General features: G+C 37.9%; 2 protein-coding genes across 2 annotated transcripts in view; both read right to left on the bottom strand.

Annotated features, from left to right (window-relative positions):
- The window catches only part of LOC6502309 (protein sprint), a 96,972-nt gene that overhangs the window by 66,037 nt on the left and 13,182 nt on the right, over positions 1-17,753 (bottom strand). The window lies entirely within an intron of this gene.
- LOC6502308 lies at positions 7,654-12,190 on the bottom strand. Its single transcript, XM_001966177.4, has one exon. The coding sequence runs from the start codon at positions 8,237-8,239 to the stop codon at positions 7,727-7,729; it is 513 nt and encodes a 170-aa protein (XP_001966213.1). The 5' UTR covers positions 8,240-12,190; the 3' UTR covers positions 7,654-7,726.

Raw genomic sequence — 17,753 nt, 5'->3', positions numbered from 1 at the left:
TCAGTTGCGTGTTGCAAGTGGAAGGAAGTGGGTGGCAGTGGGTGGCAGTGGGCGGTGGGCGGGGCACTGGTGAAGCATGCACACCAAACACGCAACACCAATAAAAACGAACACCAAAAGGCAAAGAGCCAACCAAAAGAAAAATGTCTATATATTTTCCTATCAAGTATTATAGTTTTTTTTTTGTTTTCTTTCCAAAAACTTAAGATTTTGCTTTAATATTATTTTTTTTTTTTCTGGCAAGTTAGTCCTTTTTCTTCTACCTTTTCTTTTATTTACGATATACATTCGGTGTAACTGTAAAATGTAACCCCAGAATGTGACCGCAAAAGGCCAAGCAAAAAAAAATTGGTAACAAATTGAATTGGCAGCCAGAAAATATAAAAAAAAAAACCGAAAAAAAACTGCTTTATGACTTTGGCTAACTTCTGGTACGTGCATTGGAAATTCAAACTGAAAAGTGCCCCAAAAGCGTGAAGATGGAGAGCGGCAAGTGGCGGAAAAACTGTTGCATGCTTTTAGGCCGGAAATTATATGCACGATGTGACCGTTAGTCACGGTGTGCGGTGGTGGGGAGCATCTTTCTTGGTGATTTTTCTCTTTTCTTTTTTTCTTCATTGTGGGTGGAAACTACATTTTTTTTATCAGGAAAATGGGCAGAATCTTGGCTTAGCGCTCTTGCTATTTTTACTAGATTTTATAGACATATTTTAGTTTTAAACTTAAAAAATAAATAAAAACATATGAAACTTTAAAACATGGGAATTTTTCAAGGTTAATACTATTTTAATGATTAATATTACTTTAAATACATGATTTTTTTCCAATAAATACTTAATAAATACTTTAAAATACTAGATTTGAATTTATAGTATTTTAAGAAGAAGGTATTGAGGTTTAAGAAGAAAAACAGACAAATTATGAACTTTAAATGTTATTATTATTAGAGTTCATATAGTAAATAATATATTAAAGTAAGGAATAGTAATCCTTAATAGAAATACTAATCTTAATAATAAGAAAAAATTATTTAAGGCTTCTGTTTATTATAATATCCAATATAATTAATCTTTATTATTATTTATATTAATCTATAGCTATCTATATTCATATTTCTATATTTTTTTGTAACCTCTCCTATTGATAAAAAAAAATGCGAATAACTTCCATGTGGCTTGGTGATTTAGCCGCGTTTTCTTGAGAGGATTACCCAGAGAGGATTGAATGAAACTGCCTATTTCCCCCATCGAGTCATATATTTCCAACTCCTGCACCTGTTTTGTTTTTTTCTTTTTTGGCTGGAAAATCCTTCCCCCGCCCCCGAACGTGTGTGAGTGTGCGTGCGTGATAAATGGCTTTTATCTTTTTAAAGCACTTCGTGGCACGGCTTTTCCAGCATCCCCAACAACAACAACAACAACAACAACAACACTAACAACAGGCAACAAAAATGTCTGAAAAGTCTGAAAAAAAAAATAATAAACTGCCACGCCCCTTATGACACATGCAAAGAGGCGTTCGAGGTGATACCCTAATGGAGAGTTCTTGTAGTTTTTTGGAGAGTTTCGATGAGACCATGTCCGCGTGTCCGCTTGTCCGTTAAGTTTTAGGCCCTTAACTCCCTCATTTTGAAAGCTAAAAACACGAAATTTTTGTACAGTGTATGTGTATTTATTTACTTTACAATTGATTAATTATTTTTTTTTAAGTTAATTTAGAGAATTATTTTTTAGGGCTTCCCCTAATCGTAGCTGCCGAAACAACGATACAAAATTATAAAATATTCTATCTACATGGAAGGAAGAGTAACCTCCATTACATATCCCCTGAATATATATGCGGGTTGATCAGCTCTATTTCTTCCACTGGCAGCTTCTTGCCACGCCTCTGCCCACCCTCGGTCCACTCCACGGTCACATAGAAATGGTCGATCCTTCCGTCCAGCTTCTTGATGATCGCGAAGTGGATTCTTCCGTCGTTCCGTGGAATCAGGACCTTCTGGTTGATATGTAGATATCCCATGGCGCGGCGTGCCATATCATTGTTGACCAAAGAATGTTTCATATTATATATCCTTATACATGTATCCTGTCCTGCAGCAGATCTTGTTATAGTTCCTTTCGGACTACAACCTTTACGAGGAATTTTTTTGTTTGGTATTTTAGTTATGAGGTAAGATGGAAGAGGTTCTACCCAAAATTATACCTAAGTTTCAAGGCCTTCTTAGAAGTCTATTTATTTTGATAAATTTTGAAGGAAAATCTAGGATATCTTTGCCTTTTTTTATATCCTTTCAGGGCAGTACAATTTCGGTTTTGTTTTCTTCCAAGTTTCCTTTATCCTTTCATGTTTTTTTTTTTCTATTTTTCTGAGACGGGGCAGCATCTGGCGTCTGCTTGCTCTCGTCCTTGCTCGTCCTTTGTTGCCGCGTTATGAGCAAGTTAATTATGGTGTCTGATATTGTCCTTAAACTCCTTATTTAAATAAAAATAAGAGTATCTTGATTTTTTCCGCCAAAAGATGCCATGACTCATGACCGGAAAAGCTGCGGAAAATTGAGGAAGTTGAGGAAAGTTTTCCATCCCGTTTATGGAAGTAGTTTTAGTAGATGGGGTGGTGGTGCCACCATCATTAATATTTAAGCGGCGTCGATTCGAATCGATCCACATAAATGAGGCAGCCATGAGCTCTTTGCCACCAAAACTTGCCCCAAACTGAGGCGGGGTGGCCCAATCAAGTGTGAGGCTGATGGACAGGGCAGCTTGAAGCCCAAAACAGGACAGCATCAAGTCCAATTCAAGTTGAGTTTTCCTTTTCGATTTAATGAGCGAAAAGTAATTACTTAATTAGTTACATGCCTCATGCCTCATGCCGCATGCCCCATTAGAGCAGCTTAGCTTAGCTTTTCCCTCCGAAAACGCATTTAAACTTGATTAGTTTTATGGCCGAAAGGAGCAGAAAGGAGCGAGACAGGACCTCGCATATTGTCGCCGAAGGGAAATCAAAATCCCATCAATGACTGGTCGCCATATTGATTTCTGAGGACTTCGAGAATGTCCTTTCATGTCACAGAGGGGGGGGAGGGGAGGGTAGGCCAGCACCTTCGATAAATATAAAACATTACGAGCGAATAAAAATTGTGTGTTGCCTACTTCTGGGGGCATGTTTTTTATGTCCCAGTTACGCGTACAGATGCAGATACAAAGATACAAGATACAGGGCCTGCCGGTGAAATATTTCAAATAAATATCAAAAAATATACAAGCAATCTATGAACTTTTCAATACTCTTTTTTAAATATTATTATATTTATTGTATAAACAAATTAAGGAAAAAAGTTTTAAATTAAAATAAAAAAGAGAGGAAAAGATACAGTACTTTTTTCAGAGATGTCTAGAATGTTTTAAGCTTAGAAAAAAATACTAAAGGTTTGGGTTTTAGTGTATTTTTTATTCTTCTGACAAAAAATTCAAATTTTTATAAAAAAAGTGGAGTAATTTTGTTAAAAAACATTTTAAAAGACAGTTAAAACTTTAAAAATTACTAGAAATCCTTTATTTGCCAATTAAACAGTTTATTTTGTTTTATATTTTTGTTTTATTATTTTGTTTATCCCCTTTAAGGTGAGAGTATCTTAAGTACTCGTCCATAAATATACTTTTGCATACTTTTCCAGTTGGTGGCATAAAAGTGAAGTTTCTGTCATAAACACCGCCGAAATGAAGGCCGCAACACCTGCGACTGCTAAAGTGTCGTCGGGCCACAACAAATCAAGAACATGCGACTCTACACGAGGGGAAGTGGCTGGGATTTGAAGATGTTTTCGGAGTTATGTCTAGTAAATAAATAAAAGCAATAAGCAGCCGGCAGACAGGGGGCAGGGCGACAGGGACAGGGCCACAGACGACAGACAGACGCGCCACCAGACGCGGCATCTTAAGTAGGTGAGTTCCCCCAACCAGGGCTCTCCCTTCGCAACGGCCTTTCCAACAAAAAAAAAGGCATTAAATATAAAAAATAAAAATATTTATATATATTAAGATATTTTTAGAGGGGCTTAAGGATTAAAATATCAATTTTAAATACAACTGGGACTATAAGATACCCGGTACTTCTGTAACTCTTCACAATAAAGTTTAACTTTTCAAAGAAAAAGTTTAAAAATAAATATTTTTTTAACATTTTAAAGTACAACATTAGCACTACTATTACACTAAAATATTTAATCTTTTATAACCTAAAACCAATTAAAAATAAATCCCTCCTAAGAGAAGCTACTGCCATTTCCCACCGTGCCACCAAGGACCCTAAGGAAGGAGCTGGAAAGGATGAGTGGAATGGTTCTGAGTGGATTACAAGTTCGGAACAAGACTCTAAAGATCTATGTACTTTTCATGTCCTTCCCCGAGCTAAAGGTAAAAACGACTGAAAAACAACAGTTGAAATTCCCATGGTGCTAACTTTATTCTATTACGAGTGCCGAGAACCAGAAGAAGCCCTGGAAAGGATATTAGGGGAGGGGTGAAATGCCTGAGAAATGCGAACAATTGAAAGTGAGAAGGTTGCAGATTTTTGGAGGCTGTGGTTACCCCATTCCTCTTCCTTATTTTTTTTTGTCATTTATTTTTGTAGCCAAGTTTGGTGGTACGCTCCATTTATGGCAGTGGGATTTGGCGGGACTTAGGAGTTCTGCGCCAAGGAATTAGCTTGGCAGCCATTAAAATGATTTAAATTAGTTGGGGAATAGGACAAGCGGCGGCTTGTATGCAAATTCAGACTTAAATGTGGCCAAGACGCAATCAACTTGGAACTGGGAACAAAAACAACAGCTGCCACGGGGGAGTTCAATTCTCAGGCGTCGTCGTCAGAGGGGGTTAAAAGTTAAGTTGCTTCTAATCTTCTAAAGAAGTATTATTGAATAAAAAAGTGTGGCATTATGCTGCATATTTCTGTTTCAGTGTGACCTTACTCTATCAAACTATACACCCTAAAGCCTTGCAAGCCATGTGGCGTTAGAGAAAACTAATTCAAGAAATAGACTTTAAAGTCTAGCAAGTCCTTGCTCTTATCCTTTGCGACGGCATCGGTTGCTGGATAGGATAGGACGGAAGGATAATAATTGCCAGAACAATGGGCAGCGGAAACCCTGGCTAATAGAAAATGCAAACAACATATTAAACAATTAAACGGAAATTAGCACAAAATATTCACGCACACGGGGGCCAGAGAGTCCTTGCAGCCAGGATATTCCGGTTCATTAATAAACGGACTCTTCATCCGCAGACAGATTGAAAGTGGAACGGAAATTAATGCAGTGGCTCGCAATGAATGCATGAAAATACTATGCCAATCCTGTTAATGAACCTGACTAGGTCCTGGTCCTTCGAGGACCTCCTCTCCTGGCACTGGGCTGGGCAAGGGCTGTCAGGTAACAAGGAAAACAACTAAACGGAAACATCCAGCTCTGATCCGAGCTGGGGGAATGGGGCAACTTAAATATGCAAGACAGCGCACGACTGGGCGCCAAATGTGCCACCCCGGCATCCTCCTCCTGCTGCCACATCCGGCAGGATTTCAGGCTCTGCAGGACCTCAAACCCCTGGCATAACCTAAACGCCAGCTGTGCCGGCACAACGACAGGATATCTGACTAAAATTCTCACTCCCAAAGGGCACTGAAAAAAATATAATAATATCATTAAGTTTAGAAACTCAAGAGTTCTATGTTCCAGACATTCTCTAAAGACAAAGAACTAAATACACTCTACAAAAAACAACACATTTTTATTATTAAAAATATCTGATTAATTTTCTTTCAGTGCTTACAAACACTTTCCATTCTCATTGAAGTTTTGTAACATAAACTAGCAACACTTCTGCCTCATCATCTAGAGCTTGGCTTGAAACTCAAGGAAATTGATTTTATGCAGCGCTTAGGCGAACAAGGATAAGGTGGCAAGGATACCGAGAAGAAGGACCAGGCCAGGACCAAAACACTTTGTATGCTAAACCGCAAAAAAAAAAAACAAAAAACAAAAAAGAAGCCAAGTGACATAAATAAAATCCGTGACTATAAATCTAAAGGCATAAGCGGTTAAAGAGTCAGGCAGGAGACGCGGCACGTAGTCCTTTCCCTCCAAACATATATCCTTGAGATGCTTTACCGCAAAATGCAGATAAATATGTAAATAGATACAACGCGGATTATGGTCTGGACAACAAAAGTGAAAAGTGTTGCGAGACAATGGATGATATCCCCGAAAGAAATAAAAAAGAAAAGTGTTTTGGGGAAAAGGATTCCTGAAATGGCTTCTTAGTGAGAGCTTGAGATTGATATTCGGATATTATTGGCCTTTGAAATGGTGTTATTTAAATTAATTAAGCTTAGGTGGTTAAATATTTAAAATAAACTTAAAACAAAGACCTTCTCTATAGCCAATTGTGAGGCTTGTTTTCCGAAAAACAAATTTTTATGCAAAATATTCTAAACCCAACCTTGTACTTCCTGGATTTTTTCCAACTCCACTTCCACTCCGATTGTTTATCATTGAACAATAAAAGCGGATCAAAATCAATCGAATCCTGGCAGGAAAAGGAAATAAAACCCTTTGGAGGGAGGGCCGACAGAAGGGCCCATAACTGAGGCAAGGTAGTTGGGGCAGAGATAGGCAAGGTAGAGCCGCTTTTTTATGACCCCGCAAGGGTCACATTAAAACGCATGTTAAGCAACACGCAGGACAACACAGGATAAGGGACAGAGCCTCAAGGATATCGGGATGCCAAAGGGGGCGAACGGAAATGGGATTGCCTTTTTTTGGGGGAGGAGTCGGAGGACTAAAGGACTAGAGGACTAGAGAAACGGAACATCCTTTTTCGCACGGTTTGGCTTTCGGTTGCAACTGCGGCTCGACTGGCATTTTAATAGACTGTTGACTGTTCCCGGTGTTTGCCGAGTGTCTGGTCGGAGGCCGAAGGACCCATCCGACCCGTAAGGACATTTTCCGCAACACAGTAGTTGCCACAAGCTGACAACATCCTGCCGCATCAATTGGTTCACTGAATTTTAACTTTTCCAGATTAGTTTTTCGATTCTGGGATTTTCAAAAAAGGCTTCCAGGGTATTAATTATTTCTGAAACTATTTTGAACTTCTTGTAACTAGAAGTAGAAGAAATTAGATCTATCGGATGGATATTGGCCAGGATACAGCCTCCCCCAGTGGCCATATTCCGGATCATGGGGAACTGCCTCCATTTTCAAGGGGATCCATCAGAAAAATATCGAAAAAATGAAAAACGAGTTGGCCTTCCAGATTTAGATGCAGTTTGGTGGGGAATCGATCCAGGATTCCAAAAAGGTAACCCTCTTAAGGATCGAGTGGAAATTGGCCAAGATACAGCCTCCCCCAGTGGCCATATTCCGGATCATGGGGAACTGCCTCCATTTTCAAGGGGATCCATCAGAAAAATATCGAAAAAATGAAAAACGAGTTGGCCTTCCAGATTTAGATGCAGTTTGGTGGGGAATCGATCCAGGATTCCAAAAAGGTAACCCTCTTAAGGATCGGGTGGATATTGACCAAGATACAGTCTCCCAAAGTGGCTAAAAATAAAATTGTTAAATTTTTGAAAGGTCTTCCCCAGAAGCAAATACCCTTTCCACTTCAAATCCCATTATTTTTTGGTGAAATGTATAATTTTGTAATTTCAACAAGAAGCCCTCTTAATACTACTTTTCCTGTTTTTTAATTAAAAAGATTTGATGGCGTCCCTCGTCGTCTTCGATCGGAGGTCCTGTGATGTCCGCCCCAGCCGTAACCTTGACCGTAGTTCCCTCGTATTTTTGATCCTTAGGGGGTGTTCTCATCGAACCGAACACCTCCGCCATCATATCCTCTCGTGTTTCTTTAGTTTTCAGTTTCGGTTTCCCCGCCAACTTCGAACTGGTCTCCTTGGTCCATTCGATGAGATTGATGGAGTGAGTGGGCAGATTCCGGATGAACTGGAAGCCACCTTTGACCCCCAGATTGTAGTAGGTTTTGGCCAATTGGGCCACGCCCATTTCGGCCACATCGGATGGGAGGAGGCGCTGCCGGATCTGGGCACTCAATGGCTCCAGTTTTTGGCCAATTTGGCGGCACAAGCGATGCGACTCCTCCGTTTGGCCCCAAATCCCGGCCCGACTGCTCATGTAAACGGCCATCGAGAGGGCCGCGGTTCGGGCCATCATATTGGTCAACATATTGGTCCTGTCTTCGAAAAGGACACAGGAAAGTGATATTACTTTCGCTCTTTACTTACTACAACTTTTGTTAATTTTCAAATAAATGACACAAATTCCAGGGAACTACTATCTTTTTTTTTGCAAATACTTTCCAAAAGGTAAGTCTAAGGAAACTTTAAGAAAGACCCCCAAGACTGCCACCTTCTTGCCATGAAAGTCCTTTCTTTTAAACCAAAAAAAAAGGGCCATAAAAAACGTACACTATCCATGGGGATAGGGGGTAAGCTCATCTCTCTCAAAAAAAAAAAAATAAAACCAAAAAAGCAAGTGAGTAAAAATCTAATCCATTACTCAAACCAAAAAACTGCAAAATAAAAAAAAAATAATGGTATTGCCCGCAAAGTTGAAGGGTTTTTTTTTTTTTGTGGTTGGTTGAGAAACCGGAACCGGAAGTGGATGTGGAGGAGGATGAGGAGGAGGAGGAGGAGGATGTGGAAAATGGTGTTGAGGCTTCCTTGGGCGTAAATCTTTTGTAACATTTTTCGGGGTGTCACGTGAAGGGAAATAAAAGTGCAATTTCAGAGCACAACACTTCACCAGTTGAATGTCATTTGAAAGAGGTGAGCCAAAAGGCGAGACGAATCCTTTGGCAGGACCTTTGACATCCCATGGATTCTCTTCTATTTTTTTTTTTTTTTTTATAATTTGAACAACTTTTGACCCAAATTCATTTGTCACACAATAGAGGCGACCAAGCAGCAAAAGGACCAAGCCAACTTTCAATAAATAAATAATAGAGTGGCCAGTAAAGCAACAAAAAAAAAAAAAAACAAAAGGATAGCCATGTCCTGGGTCCTTGGAGAATGTGTCCTTTCATTGGCAGAGCCATAAAGCCCTGAATGAATGAGTCCTGGGAAAAGGATGTGGCTCTCGTGGAATGGGAAGGAACTCAATGTCCCGCAACACGAACATGTTCTTTGGCGAAATATAAACATTATTTTAGATGAAAAATCTCTTAAATTAAGTTCTTGCATCATTTTCCTTAAATTAGTTTTTGTTTTTTTAGGTGATAAATGATAGTTTAAGTTTCGTAAGCACTTGAAAGTTTAAATTTCAGCAGTGTGGCTGCTTTTTCTTTGCTTTTAAAGTCAAGTGTGCCCAAAGCACTATATGAAAATATACCATAAAAATATTAGAAGTTAAGCGTTAGGGTATTTTCTCCCTGAAATAGTTTTCTTTTGGAAGAAATCACAAGCAGAAGTCAGTTTTCGTCCTCAAGGCGAACAAATAGGTTCGTCTTGGAAAACTCACTTTTAATTTAAATATTTTAGCTTTTAATATTTTCTATTTTTATTTTATTTTACAAATATTTTAAATGGCCTTTATAGGTCTGATACATACACGGTCTGGTTATTTTCTTTTAAATATTTTTATTTCTCCTTTTTTTTGGAGTTTAATGAGCTGCTCCTAGACTTGGTCCGCATTCTGCAAAAGTCATTTTTATTCATAATTTTTTTTTTTATTTTGACCATACAATTTTTGACCGGACTAGAAATCCCACTAACTGTGGGATTTGCAAAAAGCCCAAGTATAATTAGTGTGGGGCTTAAAGGGTTAGTCCAGTAGACACTGTTCGCGGACTGGCTCTTGGACCAGACCAGAGCAGAGAGGTCTAGAAGCCCCAACAAAAAATAAATAAAACTGGGGCCAGACTGGTTAGTTCTCATTTTCTGATTTTATTTTTATTTTATTTCTTTAATATCTAAATATTGAGGCTTGTCTGTGGTTTAAAAACAACTTGCAGTCCAAATGCCCTCCAAATAATTCTGATTTTCTTATTTATTTTTTTATTTTTTAATTTATTTCGAGCAATCGCCTTAAACTGATTTGATCCGGGTCTCTCCAGCTGGTTTTCTTATTTTATTTTAATTTTTTTTTAATAATTTTTAATAATGGTCTCTCGCATGCAATATGCAATGTTCGCTGTAAGTGGCTTCTGATTTTCTCCTTTTTTTTATTTATTTAATTAATTTAAAAAAAAAACAAATTTCAAGCAATCGTTTAAACTGATTCGACCCTGGACTCTCCAGCTGATTTTCTCCTTTTCTTAAATTTAATTTCTTATTTTTTTTTATTTAAATAATTAAAGCCATGGCCCCTAGACTCTGATTTTTTTCTTTATTTTTTTATTTAATTTCTTATCATCTTTTATTAAAGTAATTAAATTAATTTCAAGCAATCGGCTTAAATTGATTCGATCCGGGACTCTTCAACTGATTTTCTTTTTTATTTAAATATTTATTTTTTAAAAAATTTAAAGGTATGGTCCTTCAGAGTGCAATATGCAATGCTCGTCTTAAATGGCTTCTGATTTTCTTCTATTTTTTTAAATTTAAATTCCAACTATTTTTTATATAAATTATTAAACCTTACTTATTTTTTATTTTATTTCTTACTATTTCTTTTTTTTTAATAATTAAAATCCCTGGCCCCTATGAGTGCAACATGCAATGTTCGTTTGAAATGGTTTCTGATTCTCTTAGTTTTTTATTTAATTTCTTAAATATTTTTTTTATCAAAAATTGGGTACTTGAATGAGTACTCTGAACTAAACCCCTGATAAATTAAATAATAAACCCCCCAAAACCCCATTGATGATACAATTCATTAGCATTTGGATAACGAAACCCGTTGAGGCCCTAAGTGGTGATAAATTTCGACCAACAATGTTGTGTTTATACTTTTGATAAACATGAAATTTGTTTAATAATTGCCAGAGTGATGCATTGAATTATTGCTTAAATGCTTTATTGGAATAATGTCGGTCCAGTCCAGAGTCCCATAGCACATCAGTCACTAAATTGTTAAATGAAGACCCCGGAGGAGCTCTCGACAGTCATAAAAAAAAGAATAAATAACACATCCATCAGGGGTCTTTAAACGATTTCCATTAATGATGACAACACCCCCAACACGTGATGGGGGAGGTGTGGCCTTAAATCGGGGCTAGATGCTATATCTTGTTTATGATTCTGTCATGGTCGTTGCACATTTTTTTCTTCTTATTTTTTGCACATTTTTATTGCAAAACTTCCGGTAATCAAGTCGCAGAAAACAGCTGTTGTTGTCTTTTCCATTCGCAGTTCCAACGAAGTATCTCTGTTTTTTTTTATGTGTATTTTATTTTATTTTTATTTTATTTATTTTTTTGGATTTTATTATACTCTGGACGTGGGTGTTGTAGTTTTCTAGGAGATAGAGAAGACTAGTTCCCCGAAAGTCTGTTTATCTAGTGTCCGTGTGTCCGTGTGTCCGCGGACACTAGTTTTATCTTCATAACTCCCTCAGTCTTCAAGCTATCTAGATGAAACTTTATATATAAATTTATTTTTACCATACCTAGTATATACCCTGAAAAGAATCAGATCGGTTAACTATATCCTATAGAACTAGGTGCATTGGACCCAGTTCCAAAGTGGCCTTGATGTGGAAACAATGAAGCCTCCAATTGCATCTCAAGATGGTCCATCTTCTAAATAATAAATAAATAGGACTGCTGATGGAAATCAGAAATAGTAACAGGCTCACCAATGGGGATGTTGGGGAAAAGTGGGCTGGGATGTAGTGGCTTCCTACGGTAGGAAAATCTTTTGATTTATGCGCAGCAATTAATTTTTTGCGCATTTTTCTGCTCCTGCCATGGGATGTTGTCATGGAGGCTACATGTTGTTCTTGTTTATGGTGTTGCTGTTGCCACTGCCACTGGTGCTATTGCCAATGACACGGATACGGACATGGAACTATGTAGAAGGCGACACACCATGAGGGGCACAGTGGCACAAAAGTTATACAAACTATACAAAATATCTATACAATATCTATATTATAGAATGGTTTTTGGATATTAAAATATCAATTTAAATTAAAAAAATTCATTTATTTAATGATTGTTTTGGAATTATTTACGAAAAATATACAAAATATTGTAAAAAAAATGTGAAAAATGTGAAAAAACTTTTAGTGAAAAGTTCATATTTTTCAAATCATTTTTTGAATAAATTTCAAAGTAATACTTCCTACCTTATTTGTACTTGTAATTATATTTATACTTGTAATTATATTATAAATAAAAGGAAAAAAATATATAGAATTTGAACAAAACAGTACAATATTGAATTTTTCAATCTTTTAAAAAAGTTTTTTGAAAAAGAGTTCAAAAACTGAGTTATAGACTCTTTTAAACTACAATTATTATAATTATTTCACTTATTGGTATATAATTAATTAATTTCCCATAAAATCTTTGCTTAAAAATAAATTAATATTTAATAATTTTTTTTTAAATATTTTTAACTCATTTTCAATGGTTCTTAGGCCACTGTGCGACTGAGAACGCAGACACATATGCGGGCACAGTCTCTGCAAAAGGTGCGTTCACGCGTAGCAATGCAGGGATACAGTCTCTACTCCCTACGTGCCCCCAAGCTCCATGCCTCCTGCCTCCTCCCCCTCTGCTCCCCCTTGCTATCCCCTCCATCCGTTTTTGTCATTCTCCGGACGGAGAAAGTCTGCGGAATTCCATGCCACAGTCCGGGTTCCTGAAGTTTTTGCGGCCGAAAAATGGGCAACGTTTTGGAATTTTAGTTCCGCTTTGTTGCTGTTTGCCCCTGCCGCCTTTTGGGGCATCTCCCCTCCCCTCTCCCCCCCTTTGTGGTTGTTGTCAGGCTAAGTGTTTGTTATGATTTATATTGGTTTTATTAAATGTTTCAACAACCTTTCGGCCAAAAAATTATTTACTGCAGTCCATGGCAGCCACGCATGGGTGCACCCCAAAAATTGAGGGGGCGGAGCTTCCACGGGGGGAGGGAGGGACATACACAGGATGGCCAGACACTCGACACTTGGCGGCGGATGGGGGCGGAGGTGGCAGACATTAAAGTTACTATACGGCAGGTGCCGCGACGGCATGCAACAGTGCGGCAAGTTGGCGCACTTAATGAGCTTAAAGGTTAAAAGGACTCAGACTTGGAGATGTCCTGCATCCTGGAGACTAATAGAGGGGTAAAGGGGATTTTAGGGAAAATGATTTTTTTAGAAAAAAAATTAGATAAAGAAAAGTTTCAAACAAGGCTTTCCACTTTTATGATTTTTAATATTTTCTTTTAATTTTTAACTTTTAAAATATAGATTTTTAAGCTAAAAAAATAACATAATTTGAAACAATATTTTTCACATTTGAAGTCTCTCGCAGTTTTGACAGCTTTCAATAAATATTTAGTTAAAAGTTGGAAACACTTTCCAGAGCCAAACGATTAAGAGTGTCTCGGAAATACACGTCAATTTCTATGAAGACACGAAGCTTACATTACACTGAAAAAAAGTCAATACAGTCAAGACAAATCTATAGATTTTAAAGTTAAAACAAAGTCAAAAAAAGTTAACTTTTAGAAAAGAAAAAAGGAAAATAGTATAGATAATTAATTTTGTCATTCAAATTATTATTTTTGATATTTTTCCAACAAAAAAAGGCGAAATTTAAACCATAAGTGTGCCCGTTTCTAATTTATATATAATACCTTAAAGCCAAATAGCTTTTTAATACTAGATAGCACTTAAATACTAAATTTTAAGTTGGAAAAAAGCTTCGAAAATACTAAAAATAGAATATTAAGCAAAAAATTGTTTTTAATTTATAATACATTTTTTTTCCAGTGCACTTTCTTGGTGGCAACTTGTCACTGCAGCTTAGTTGAAGATGTTGACGCTGTCGTGGCGGAAAACTAAACTGAAAGGAACAAGGAGCAGGTGGACCAAAAGGAGCCAAAAGGACCGACAATGTCCTTGTGGACGTTGCACGTTCTTGACGGCTTTATTGTTTGGCAGGCGGTTACTACCCACCCCCTTGAACTAAGCCCCTGTCTAAGCTATTACCCCCCCCTTCGGGGGCTCCTTTATTTTTCAGTGGAAAATGAGCACAAAGTGCTCAAAAGTCGCCAAGTCCTTGGAGGGCGGAAGATGCGAGGAAGGAGCGCCGGGCCGGGCCGGTTAGTCCTGCACTTGAATGACTTTTCATAACTTTATAAAACTTTCCACAAGTCAGCTAGAATGGGTGGCAAGTGGGTGGCTCTTGGCACGTTTCCGCTTCCGTTTTGGACGCCTTGGACGTCTTGCCATACACTTGAGCATAATGAATATTTTCGTAAATTGAAATGTTGTTTGTACCAGCAGCAGCCCCCACAGGAGAGCCCCCACAGGAGTGCCCCTTTCCCCGAGTCACTTTCACTTTACGAGTGTCCTGGCGGCTGCATAAATATGAAAAATGTAAAATTTAATATGCAATTTACGTCACAAAGAAGTTGTTACTCCTCAGATCCTTGAAAGACACACATATCCTTGCAGAGATATATATTTTTTTTAGTGTCTGGGGAAATCTAGAATGAAATTTATCCTAAAATTTAGTCGGCAATTTAGACTTTTGACCAAAAAAAAATATACGAGCTGTGAATAAATGAGTTCAAAACGGTCCTAACTTGGCCCAAATAGCAGGGTGACTTGGTAAGAAAAAACAGAGACAGAGAGAGAGAATTGTGTAATTGCGAAATTTGAGATTTCAATTGACGTCCAGAGAAGCAAAACCTGTTGGCATTGAAGTCTCGACTTCACGGCTTTTGGCCACAGCACTTAGTCACTCAATCACTCAGTCATTCATTCAATCACTCACTACCTGGCCCAATGATAGACTGACAGTTTTATGCCAAATATGATTGATACAAATACAATAAGAAATTGATTTCAAAAGATCAAATCAAAATCATTTATTGGCATTTTACAGAAAGAGAAAAGGGATTATGATCAATCATCCCACTATCTAGTGGCTGGAAGATGACAAAAGATACTTGTATCTATAAGATACTCCTCCCCAAAGGACAGCCCATTAGTAACTCTACCAGGACTCAGACTTTGAATAATTTAAACAGCTCATAATCAAGTTAATTGGATACCTTTTGACAGAAACCTCAAATTGGGACTCAAGAAAACAAATACTGACAGTGAAATACTCTTTCCCATTAAATACCAGTACCAGCTAACAAAATGGTTAGGCAAGGTCACACTTTCCTTCGAAAATGTATTTTATATAAGCAAGGTCACACTATTTTAAGCATTTTTAACACCCAACAACTATATACTCCTAAAACTGAATGTCTCTTTCGATTCTTCTGTTAAAAAGCTTAAAAACTTTGCTAAACACGACAAGAGTGCTGTCAGTTGTCACATTAAATAGAAAATACCCCAGCTAGAGCATAACGTAGAGCATTTTGTGGATTAGAAGTTGACTAAAACAGGAGGCAGAAGGCAAATAAATTAATTATGCTAATCTGTTTACATGTCAGCCGACGTATTAGAACATTTTCTTTATTGCGGTTGTCTGGCTCGTGTTCCCATCGAGTTTCTTACGTATATCCGGCACTAAGGTGTATGCTTTTGAGTGCCCCCCTCTGTATCTTGTTAGTTAATAAAGCAAACACCTGTCGCATTTGAAGTTGTCTCCAAAAAAGTCCTTTCCGTCGTGCCACAAGTTTAAAACCATTCGAACGAATGGCAAAAACTTTTAGACAATCATCGAGCCCATCATCATCATCATGATAGTCTTAGAGCCATGGTGATAAAGGACGAGAGATAGCCGGGTCCTAGACATCATCAATTTTCGGGATACAAAGTCCAAAAGGATGGTCCGCTCCGCTCCCCAGACCGCAAAGCATTTGGGGAGCCAGGCGAAAAGTTTTTGTGGTTCCTCCACAAGGCGACAGTGGTTTTAAAATGTTTTATTTCCCCGAAGATTTATGGGTCTAAGTATGTGTATTGAAATTAGAGATATAAGGGGTATTGGGCTTACTTTTACTTTACTTAGACTATAAGAGTATGGACTATATAATGGCACTATTATTAGATTGAAAAGAAGTGGTACCAGGTAGAAGAACTCTTGCAAGTACGGTGACAAGTACCGGATATCATATAACTCTCATGTTTATAACCCTCACTTGTTTATATTCTAGAAACAAGATGGTTTCGTGCCACTGTACGGGGTATCATCGCCCCTGGTAGTGTAACCGATGGTGATGAGGCATCCTGCACTTTAGGCAAATTAGTTACGCAGCTCATGTTCTTGCGGGTTGTGGCAAGTGGGTGTCCCCCTTTGAACTCGACTCGATTGTGTGTCGGCAAACAAATTTAATAAATAGCTAAACACACAAAAGTCACACACAACCCTTTGCGGGGATACAGGGTCTATCAGTCTGCCAGGGTGGCTTTTTCCGGTTGTTGTTGAACCGAAACTCCACCAGAGACACAAAACAAAAAAAGGGATATAGGGATGTCAGACAGAAATATTCATATTTACTCAAGTTTATGGGGCATTGTATTTGTCTTTGGTTTCTGTCAACGCCAACATTATTGCCCATTGCCACATAAAGTATAACACTTCATTTACAGGCCACCAGAATTTATTTTATTTTATTTTATTTTTTTTCTTGGTTTGCTGAAATTCTTGTAACGCCTACTAAATATTTTTGTTATTTTTTGGGGGGGTTTTCTGAGTGGGTTTTTCGAGCAAATGTCTTGGACTTTCAGACTCATAATTTATATGCTAAACATATGGCTCGAACATGGATTACAAAAATATATACGTATGTGGGGTAGTTTGGGCCTGGTTAGTTGGCTTTAAGCCCGAATAGAACTGATAGTCTCAACTGTCAGCGCCAGTTGCCGTTCAGGACTTGGCTAATGAAAAGGTTAAGGTTGAGACTGGGACTGGGAATGTGGCAAGAACCCTCGTCAAAGTGTCGCCAAGTGCAACGATTAACTTTAAATATTCAGTAAATAATAAGTTAGGGACTTTTGATTTATGGTTTCAGTGATAGAGTTTATTTTGTCAGCGCCCTTCTACACGCTTCTCAAAAAGTCTACCTAACAATTTTATTTATTAATTCATAAATTATTTTATGAAACTTAAAACTTTTTAGCAAATTAATAAACTCTTAAATAGCAAAGCCCATAAATCATTTTGATTTCTGATATTTTTGTGTCAAAACAATATTTATCTCGAGTGGCAACTTCTATTGTTCGGCTTTGGCCCATAAGGAAGAGATCTCGAGTTCCCGGAATTGCCGCCAAAAATTACCAGACCAGGGGCTACACTAGAGGCCTTGGTCCCCATTTTGGGAAAGGAAAGGAAAGGGTTAGTGGCATTGTTAGTTCTCTATTAGCACCGGCTGCTGGCAATGGCCTGTGAAGGGTTCATGCTTCGTCGAGCATTTCATGCGAATTTGCTGCATGCTCTGATGCCAGTCAAGAGCCAAGAGAGTACCCTAATGGGTTAAGCCAGGTCGGGTTAACCCATGCTGACTCATCAAAAGCCATGGTCAAAAACGGGTCTCACACTCGAAACAAACACACACAAAAGAAAGGTCATAACTAGGCCATCTAATAATGGGTTTCAAATTTCATGGTTTCGTTTTCTATTTTGGTTATTTAT

The sequence above is a fragment of the Drosophila ananassae genome, chromosome XL, assembly GCF_017639315.1.
Source record: "Drosophila ananassae strain 14024-0371.13 chromosome XL, ASM1763931v2, whole genome shotgun sequence".
Lineage (NCBI taxonomy): Eukaryota > Metazoa > Arthropoda > Insecta > Diptera > Drosophilidae > Drosophila > Drosophila ananassae.
The sequence above is the reverse complement of the archived record's forward strand: the minus strand, read 5'-3'. Positions and strand labels throughout refer to the sequence as shown.

What these genes read in the sequence shown, in the direction of transcription:
- LOC6502308 (XM_001966177.4), bottom strand. Translation starts at nt 8,239, where the DNA reads ATGTTGACCAATATGATGGCCCGAACCGCGGCCCTCTCGATGGCCGTT.